At 56.6% G+C, this 9,542-nt stretch overlaps 1 protein-coding gene across 1 annotated transcript; it reads left to right on the top strand.

Moving 5' to 3' along the window:
* The first annotated feature begins 662 nt into the window (after positions 1-662).
* On the top strand, positions 663-8,953 carry TMEM214 (transmembrane protein 214). Its single transcript, XM_090281051.1, has 17 exons — positions 663-879; positions 1,802-2,001; positions 2,566-2,716; positions 3,016-3,150; positions 3,359-3,441; positions 3,886-3,991; positions 4,104-4,185; positions 4,456-4,557; positions 4,938-5,079; positions 5,488-5,579; positions 5,866-5,914; positions 6,106-6,219; positions 6,450-6,567; positions 7,143-7,239; positions 7,410-7,566; positions 7,711-7,850; positions 8,048-8,953. Exons 1-17 carry the CDS (start codon positions 735-737, stop codon positions 8,172-8,174), a joined length of 2,040 nt encoding a protein of 679 aa, XP_090137177.1. The 5' UTR covers positions 663-734; the 3' UTR covers positions 8,175-8,953.
* The last annotated feature ends 589 nt before the right edge of the window (positions 8,954-9,542 follow it).

Below are 9,542 nucleotides of genomic sequence, written 5' to 3'. Positions count from 1 at the left end.
CAGGAGGCCCTCCACGGGTAGTGAATGTCTGAGCAGTAACCTGTTTGGGTGGTTCCTGAGGTCTACAGCTTTTGATCATTTCCTTGCCACACCTGGGACTGGGGACTGACTGCAATGGGGAGCCAGAGCCCTTTCTTTCTCTTTGCCTGGAAGGGGAAACCCAGCCCTGCCCATCCTAGACCCCTAGACTTTTCTCTGCCTCCTATCACAAGGACCCTGCACTCAGCACCCTCCCAAAACTGCCCCTTCCCTCAACTTCATCCTCTTACTTGTTTCTTCACCATAGATTTTTATAGCCCATTAAACTCCAAGTTTTAATCACTAACAATAGAAGGAAGGAAGCATTTAATCTACGCTCTTCCTGGAGGTGAAAAGAACTATTTCCATTCCATCCTTCTGGCACTACGAGAAAGAAAAACCGCAACAGTTCCATTTCCAAGTCGCCTGACGCAGCGGCCTTCACAGTAGGTGCTACAGAACGGTCTGCTCAACATAACAGCATTCCGACTCAGCATCTTTGCCTGGATATTTTCTGCTACGAAGGAGCCCAGACCCCCTACGCGAGCCCCCGTTAGGAATAGCCTGGCAAAAACGAAAGACTACAAGTCCCAGGGTGCCTTGCGGGTGTCGTCACGCTCCGCGAGGCTCTGCGAGGAGACGTGGCAAAGCGCGGCGAGTCCGCATCGAGCGGAAAGCCCGGGGAGGTGGCTGCCCGTGGCGGGACGGTCTGAGCCATGGCTGCCAAGACGGCGGGAGGGGGTCGCTGGGAGGTGGTGAAGAAGGGGCGACGGCCTGGGGTCGGCGGCAGTGGGCGAGGCGGCGGAGTGGACCGCCGGGCGCTCGGGGAGGCGAACGGAGTGTGGAAGTACGACCTGACCCGTGAGTTACCCCCGGCCCGCCGCCCTCGCCGCTGCCCCGACCGGGCCAGGCCTCCCAGCAGCTGAACAGCCCTGGCTGCCGCAGGCACGAGCTCTCCTGCCGAGCGGCGCCTCCCGGTTCAGCGGGCGCTCCCCTTGCCTTGTTTCTTGGGAGCCTCCCAAATGGTAGACAGCGCGAGGGAGGTCGCCGTCCTGGCTGGGCGGAGGAGTGAACTGAGGCCCAGTGAAGTTAGATGCCTTGCCCGGCATCACCTGTCAGAGGGACTAGGATTCCGGTCTGGGGACGCCCAGCTGACGGCACACACCCCACCAGCTGTTACCGGCCCTTGGCTGGCCTCCCTGGGCAGGTGGCCGGAGCTGGGAAGAGGCATTCTGGCTCATTTTATACAAGGTGGCCCCTCCTTAGGTAACCCGCGCGTGGGGTGAGGGGAGGAGGGATAGGAGGCCCGGCCGGGAGAAAGGACCCACCGCGCCTTATCCTAAGTGGCGCCAGTTTCCTCAAAGCCTCCCCGAGGAGTGGAGAAAGCTTGCCACTTGTTGATGATGGAGCTGTCACGTCTGAACCGAGAGGACCTGGGGTAGAACCAGGATGGAAAAATCCTGGCCTCCCCAACTAGTAACCATTCACCTGAGAAGCCAGCCCCCTGTCTCCACCCTCCCACTAGTCCCCACACACACTCTGATTTACCGATAAAGGCCTCCCCTCTGGGAAAGAGCCCACAAACCCAAGAGCTGGGGTGACTGAAAGAAGCACCTGAAAGGGCGCCCTGGCCTGTTCCCCAAGCAGGACCGCGCGGAGGGGCTTTGAGGCAGCTCCTCCAGGACATGAGTTATGTGGCAGTGTGGGAGAAGGGACGCCTGTTCCTGTGAGGTCCTCATGACCCAAGGATGGCCCCCCCTTTCTCTGCCTGTTGTCCCCTCAGCTCCCATCCAGACGACAAGCACGCTTTACGAGCGGGGCTTTGAGAAAATCATGAAGAAGCAGAATAAGGAGCAGGTTCCACCCCCTGCTGTGGAGCCTAAGAAACCCGGGAACAAAAAGCAGGCAAAGAAGGTGCCGACCCCTCCTAACCACAACCAGAAGCAGGGCCGCTTCCGCAGCCTGGAGGAGGCCCTGAAAGCTGTGAGTGTGCCTAGACTGTGGTGGGGAGAGGGCGAGGGCCAGAGATGTGGAGGAGACGAAAGGAGTGGCCGGGGACAGGCAGCCGGGGGACCTGTGGAACTTGGGGCACTATTAGTTGGGAGGGGGCATTTGGGGAAGGATGGAAACCCCAAGGGTTGGATTGCTTGCCCTTAGGATAAAAAGGACATGAGAAGCTTATAGGAAACATAGATTACTGAGAAGGGAGCCTTGAAATCCAGAGGTACCAGGGAGAGATTAGAGAAACCGCTTGTGCTTCCTCACGCCATGGAAGCAGTGATCTTTCATTTTTCATTTTGTTCTTTGTCTTTCCCCTTGACTGTGTGAAAGCCCTGAGAAGACAGGGCCTTGAGATCAGCAATTCCAGCTCTCCTAGACTTTCTAAAGGTCTGGATGCAGCAAAACTGTGGCTGGCATTCCACATACTCATGTTTAAAAGCAAAAACCCTTTGTGCTTCCCACCACCGCCTAGTTCACCCATTTCCCCACCTCTACCCCATTTTCCTCCACTCACAACTCACCCTGGGGGGCCTCTGTTCCTGGCAGCTGGACGTGGCAGCTTTGCAGAAGGAACTGGACAAGAGCCAGAGCATGTTCTCTGGGAACCCATCCGTGTGGCTGAAGGACCTGGCCAGCTATCTCAACTACAAGCTCCAAGCACCTCCCAGTGAACCCACACTGAGCCAGCATACTCACGGTTAGTTCCCTCCACTCCCTCAAGCTCAGACAAGTTCAAGAAAATTCTGAAATGGCTATGTGTGAGCACATTACTTAGTAACAGACCCCGGTGACCCCCGCCCCCAGCGCCCCTTCACCCCCCGCCTTGGTGTATGTAGGTGGCGCTGTGCTCAAATGATCATGGCTGTGCAAGTTACGGGGCCTCACTGGAATGCTGAGGACCTCTGCCCCAACTCACCGCTTTCAGGGAGCACAGCAGTGTGCCCCCATGGCAGAGGCTGCTGGTCCTAGCTCTCAGGAGGAGGCCTGTCGCCCCAGATTATCCCTACAGCCTGGTGAGCCGGGAGCTGCGGGGGATCATCCGAGGACTGCTGGCAAAGGCATCAGGGTCTCTGGAGCTCTTTTTTGACCACTGTCTGTTCACCATGCTGCAAGAGCTGGATAAGACACCAGGTAAGAGGGGCCCATGAGGGATAGTCCAGCCCCAGTTGGGGGCCTGTTCCCTTTTTCCTGCTTTAAGAGTGGCTGGGTTGTTTCCAGGAAGGGAAGAGGAAGTTAGGACTCACTGGCCTGGGTTCTGGGCTTGCAGCTGCCAATAGGAAGGTTTCAGGTTTGGGACGCCTGTTCCTGTGTGTGGGTCTAAGAACATGAATTTCTCCAGGGGAGTCACTGCATGGGTACCGTATCTGTATCCAGGCCATTCTGCAAGACAAGCGCAAGATTGCCACCATGAACCTGGGCAAGGTGAGCTTAGGGTGGTGGGGGGACACCAGGAGGCTAGGCCTGGGGAGACGGGGCCAGAATCTACACTGTTGGACCCCATCAAGGGCTAGCGGAAGACCCTGTAAGACCAATCATAACAGCTGACACTATTAGCACAGACCGTGTGTCTTATATATATGAGAGGCAGCTACTGCTGTTATTCTCATTTTATAGAAGAGGAGATTGAGCCACAGAAGGGTTCAGTAATGTTCCTAGAGTCAGTCACTTAGTAAGTGACCAGTATGGGCGAGGGCCACAGGCTGGTGTCAGAGCCTGCCCTCTGAAGACTGCACCACACCGCCATAGTGCTCCACTGTCCCTTGGCCTGTCCCTCCTCTCCCAGTTGACAGCTTTTTCTGCGTGGTTTTGGGGGTGCTCCTGATACTTTGCTCTATCCCAGCCTGCCTCTCCCACTGGTCTCCCCAGTTCCTGGAATTGCTGAGGTCCCACCAGAATCGACCAGCAAAGTGTCTGACCATCATGTGGGCCCTGGGTCAAGCAGGTTTTGCCAGCCTCACCGAGGGACTGAAAGGTAACAAGGCAATGGGGAAGAGAGAGGGATGCTCCTGGAGCTGAGAAGCTCCTCTTTAATGCCTTCAGTGGGTCTGAACCTGAGGCTTCCTCCCTGACCGTTGTCTCCACAGTGTGGCTGGGGATCATGCTGCCTGTGCTGGGCATCAAGTCCCTGTCCCCCTTCGCCATCGCATACCTGGATCGGCTGCTCCTGTGAGTAGTCAGGGACAGCAAGGGGAGGGCCCTGGTGTCTCCAAGTGGCTGTTTCAGTAAAATGGGATGCCAGGATCCTGGTCTTCACCCATGTGGGGAAAGTCAAGATCAGCTCCTCCCAGCTCAGAATATGCTGGTGAGGAAGGAAGGGGAGGGATCCCTGAGGGGGTGAGATGCGGGGCAGAGCTTATGTCCTTTTTCCTAGACATTGGTCTTAGCTGAGCTCATGGCGGTGGTCCCCAACAAGCCTGTTTGTTTCTTCCCACGCAGGATGCACCCCAACCTCACTAAGGGCTTTGGCATGATTGGCCCCAAGGACCTCTTCCCACTTCTGGACTTTGCCTATATGCCCAACAACTCCCTGACACCCAGGTAAGGCCACTTGGGACACGCCTGCCATGGAGAGTACCTGTGCAGGGTTAGAAGCAGGCAGGATATTCCTGCCCCTTCCCTTCTTCAGTCACCCCAAATCTAAGAGCCAAACCTGCAGGTTCAAGGAATCAGTAAACCCCCTGAAAACCCCCTCGAAGTTATATGGACCCTCGAGTGTGATTGGCATGTGGGCATTTTCCTGGGTAGAGGATCCATGACTTCTGACAGATTTCCGAGAGAGTCTCCGAGTCTACGTTCAGAGTCCTCACAAGGCCCTCAGACTCCCTCGGGCAGGGTGTGGACTCGGAGGCAGGAGAGGGGACCCAGTGCACAGCTCCATTTAGAGCCTATGCCTGACTCTCCTTCCCACCCCACCCCAGCCTGCAGGAGCAGCTGTGTCAGCTCTACCCCCGCCTGAAGGTGCTGGCATTTGGGGCAAAGCCGGAATCCACCCTGCATACCTACTTCCCCTCCTTCCTGTCCAGAGCCACCCCTAACTGCCCTCCTGAGATGAAGAAAGAGGTGAGGAAATGGGGGGAGGCCCCTTTTTCCCTCCAAGGGGTCAGCTGCTGAAGTCCCTGGCTGCTGACGAAGGCCCTTCCTTCATGGGCCTGTTTCTTGAACACCCCTCAGCTCACTCCGGAAGGCCTCCTGCCCCACCCCCTCATGTTCTGCCTCAGAACAGAGCTGAAAGGACAGCACTTTCCAGTCTGGCTGGTCTCTCATGTCTTCCCCCTTTTGGACAAATGATCTTAGAGCTCGAGGCCTAGCTCAGGACCCCAGCCTCACCCTTTACAGCCTCTGAGATTTCTGGGGTCTGGGCACGATTTCACCACCCTTTCGAGTGGATGGGTTGCCTGCGGGGTCTCACGCAGAGGGGTTACTTCTCAGCACTGTCGCCTACAGCAGCGTCTCCCTGTTCCTCCGCAGCTCCTGAGCAGCCTGACCGAATGCCTGACGGTGGATCCCCTCAGTGCCAGTGTCTGGAGGCAGCTGTACCCTAAGCACCTGTCACAATCCAGGCAGGTGGGGGCGGGGCGTCGCCCCCTCCTCACCCAGAGAAAAGCCTTAGTTCATGCCTCCCAGCCTATCCCTGTCCTAGAAGCAGAAGGGGAATATTTGCTACTGTTGTTCAGGCTCATGCCTCTCAAGTTGAGTGGGCACATTGCTGGGTGGCCTCTAGGAAGCTGTTCCCCTGCTGGTGGGGGGTGCAGTCTTTCAGTCCGAAGCCACCAGGGGCCTAATAGAGGATGAGCAGGGAGGGCTTAGTGGACTCTCTGATTGGAAGGGGTTGTGCTTTCCCCACAGCCTGTTGCTGGAGCATTTGCTCAGGTCCTGGGAGCGGATTCCCAAGAAGGTGAGGAGCTGGCAGGACAAGGCAGGCTGAGCCTCGTCTGGGTTCTGGGTTCGTACCCCCGCCACTGCCCACTTCCCTGAGAAGGTGCTCTGTTAGTACATTTGACTTGGAGAGCAAAGCATTGTGGAGGCTCAGGGTTTCCTCACAGGCCAAATCCTATACTCTCAACCAAGATGTTTCTTATCCTGTAGGCACAGAAGTCTTTGCAAGAAACCATCCAGTCCTTCAAGCTTACCAACCAGGAGCTGCTAAGGAAAGGCAGCTGTAATAACCAGGATGTCGTCACCTGTGACACGGCTTGCAAGGTGTCAGCACCCAGCCCTTCCCAACCCACACACTGTTCCACGTCTCTCTTAGCACAACCTGGGTTGGGCCTGTGTCACATTCCTGCCCCACCTGCCCCTGGAGCCCCCGCTACCTCTAGGGTAATGTGAGGGTTTGACCCTCTCCCTGGAACTCCTGGCTTGAGGCCTGCCTGAGGAGGCGAGACCAGCCCCTCTCCCTCTGACTGCTGCTCCTGCCCCTCTCCTCCTAGGGTCTGCTGCAGCAGGCTCGGGGCTTCCGGCTGCCCTGGGCACGGCTACTCCTGTTGGGGCTGATCTTTGCCATTGGTTTCCTGTGCCACGACTTCCGGTCACATAGCTCTTTCCAAGGTAAGCAGGGATTGACAGGCAAGGGAGATAGCATGGAGGTGGGGCAGAGAGGTGTGTGTAGCATCTCTGTCCCCAGCACACACAGCTTTGCCTTGATGCTGCAAAATAAACACTTTTCAGACAGATTTTTGTGTCCGCAGCTGTGACATTACCACTGCAGGTTGGATTAGTACTTTGCAGGATAGAAATGCTTGCGTGTCTGTGGTCTCACTTAAGTAGGTGTTATCTCCTTTTTTTAACTCTTGGGGAAATTGAGGCTCAGAGAGATTTTATCAATTAGTTTTAAGATCATAGCTGGTAACTAGAAGGGCAGACGGCAGACACGAGGCTTTCTGATGCCCAAGTCCAGGGCTCCCCCTGGCTGCACCATTGCTGTTCCCCTGGCCCAGCAGGAAATGGGCTCAGCTCCCCAGGCCTGCATCCCCTCCCCCCAAGCGTGCTCTGCAGCCCTGTGAACACACCGAGGTCTGCCCCATCCCTCACTGGGACTGCTCTGCAGCCTGTACTGTCTGTCTGCCCAGTCCCTCCCCACCCTAACCCCACTTCCCAGCTCACCAGAGGTCCCCTTTACCCAGCCTCCTTCTCTGGCCAGTTGCTTCAGTCATCTGGTTTCTTGTCTGCTGGCCAACAAGCATATGCCAAGATCTACTCCTACAGCCTACAAGGCTACAGGTGAGTACCTCCCGGGGAAGGGAGGAGAGAGAGGGGTTGGGTGTTCAGAGCACAATGGCATTGACATTCAGTGATTTTCCTGTTCCAAGGCCTCCCTTCCCCCAGCTGTGTCTGGGGAGCCGAGCTGCCTAACCCTAACTCCCCCACCCCCAACCCCCCGTCTTCTGCAGCTGGCTAGAGGAGACATTGCCGGCCTGGGGCTCTCACCTGCTAACCGCGGTGAGCCCCAGCTTGCAGCTGGCCTGGATGCACATCAGTGCCACTGTCAGCTTCCTTTCGGCCCACCTTGCCTGCTTCAGTGACAGCCTCAGCAGCCTCTTCCAGAGGGTAAGCCAGGGACAGAGAGGTCCGAGAAGGGCCGCCCTCCCAGGAGCTGAGTTCTGGGGAAGGTGTAGCCCCACATAGATGGGGTCCTCAGGGCCAGGATGCAGTCCCTGGGTGTTCTAATCTCATTCGTTCTCCATGCCCCAGCTCCCTGATGTCCTGACCCAGCTGCTCCATTTTCTGAGGGAGCTCCTCCTGCTGCTTTACCACAGCGCGCTGCTGCCGGTGTGGCACAGGCTGCTTGAGGCCCTGGCCCAGGCCCAGCATCGCTGCCACGAGGCGTGCAGGTGAGCCTCTCATCCAGGGCTCCTGCAGGAGCCCTGATAGCCCTCTGTCCTCTTGCCAGGGGCACGGCTCCTCTCTTCGGTCTCTCACTGCGCAGCCCGGTGCGCGTCTGTTGGCCGCGCTGGTACATGGTTGTGACTTCACACAGCTGCATACCACTGCTTCCCAGCCCCTTCGTGTGTTCTGCTTTTCCTCCCAGAGGCGAGGTGACCTGGGACTGCATGAAGACACAACTCAGTGAGGCTGCCCGCTGGACCTGGCTCTGCCTACAGGACATCACGGTGGCTTTCTTGGACTGGGCACTTGCCATGATATCCCAGCAATAGGCCCTGTCTCCTTGGCCACTGGGCTGTGTCTGAGACGGGCCAGCTGAGACTGCTGGGGGGCAGAGGGAGGCAGTTTTCGTGGGACCTTTTTCACTGGGAGCCTGAGTTCTATTTCCTCAGCAAGTGGCCGATTGCCTCTGCCCCAGTTCCTCTATTCAGTGGTGACTGAGCCCAGGGGTATCTCAGCCTCCCACCCACGATTCCACCAAATGCTTCTCTGGCCCTTTTGCACATAGCTCCCAGCCTCTGTCCTTGGGCCGGGGTCTCCCTAGCCGCCTCTGGTCTCCTGCCCTCCATCTCATTCCTGAGACCCCAACAGCTCATCCCCAAAGGTGAGACTCCAGCAAGTGGCTTCTTCGTCCTCCCAGGGAATCATTTCTGCTCCCATACTGTCACCACAGCAGGCGAAGGAAAGGGACTGCCAGAAGAATACAGCACCACAGTGGGGAAGAGCCGCTCCACCTCTGCCCACAGCCTAGACACAGAGGGCTGGCTGGAAGAAACCTCTCACCTCAAAAAGCCCACCTTAGGCCTTTCGGGGCCGGGCACCACCCCCTCCATTGTGATCCTATTTCCTCAGCATTCCCCCTCAGTGCTAGGGGGACTGTGCCTCCAAATTCACTTTCTCCCTACTGCTTGTTCCCACTGTCTGTCCAGAAAGCAGGCCCAGTTAGTTGTGTGCCTTGGGCCCAGGGAACCTTCCAACAGCCTGTGGAGACAGGATTTAGCATCTGGCTCCTGGATATGCCTACTAGGTGGAATAAAGGACACAGATTTGATTTCTAGCTGTCCTCTGCCTCCTCATATAGGAATCCCCATAGTTGTGGACAGGGCAAAATATGGGCACCTGCCTATTCCCCTTTGGTCCCTGCCCTCCTGGGCATTGTGGCCACTAGCAGTAACAGCTCTGACAAGGAAAGGCCACACCCATCACCCATCCCCAGCCTAGTGAGGGTTCCAGCCACACTCCTTGCTCCCCTAGTCGTATTGTCCCACTTGTCACTGTGATTCGTGTCCCAGTTGTGATTTTGCCTTGACAGCTGAAGTAGTTTATGCTTGGGAAAGCAGGGAAGAGTCTCCTAGGGGAATTCCTGGCCAGCAATTGGGGTGTCTTCTTCCTTGCCAGGACCTTAATTTTAATTAATTGGTTTTATAAGGCAGTGAGTGAAAGATTGAGAACTCAAGAGATCAGAATCAAGGTTTATCACCAAACTCCCTTTTAATTTTTGACTCTAGACTATGTCATAGCTGCACAGGTTTTCAGTTTTCACCTCGTTTCTTGAATGCTTCCAAATGTAGGCAGTACTAGAGGTGCACTGCCCGCTCACGTTTTTGTTCTCTTTCCTTGTTAGTATGTTACCTCTTGGA

Source organism: Furipterus horrens, unplaced genomic scaffold (assembly GCF_987537825.1).
Source record: "Furipterus horrens unplaced genomic scaffold, mFurHor1.1.pri manual_scaffold_6, whole genome shotgun sequence".
NCBI classification, from domain to species: Eukaryota; Metazoa; Chordata; class Mammalia; order Chiroptera; family Furipteridae; genus Furipterus; species Furipterus horrens.
The sequence above is the reverse complement of the archived record's forward strand: the minus strand, read 5'-3'. Positions and strand labels throughout refer to the sequence as shown.

What these genes read in the sequence shown, in the direction of transcription:
- TMEM214 (XM_090281051.1), top strand. Translation starts at nt 735, where the DNA reads ATGGCTGCCAAGACGGCGGGAGGGGGTCGCTGGGAGGTGGTGAAGAAG. An exon ending in AAGCACCTGTCACAATCCAG is followed by an intron (nt 5,580 to 5,865) that starts GCAGGTGGGGGC and finishes CTTTCCCCACAG; the next exon opens with CCTGTTGCTGGAGCATTTGC. An exon ending in TCAGCAGCCTCTTCCAGAGG is followed by an intron (nt 7,567 to 7,710) that starts GTAAGCCAGGGA and finishes TCCATGCCCCAG; the next exon opens with CTCCCTGATGTCCTGACCCA.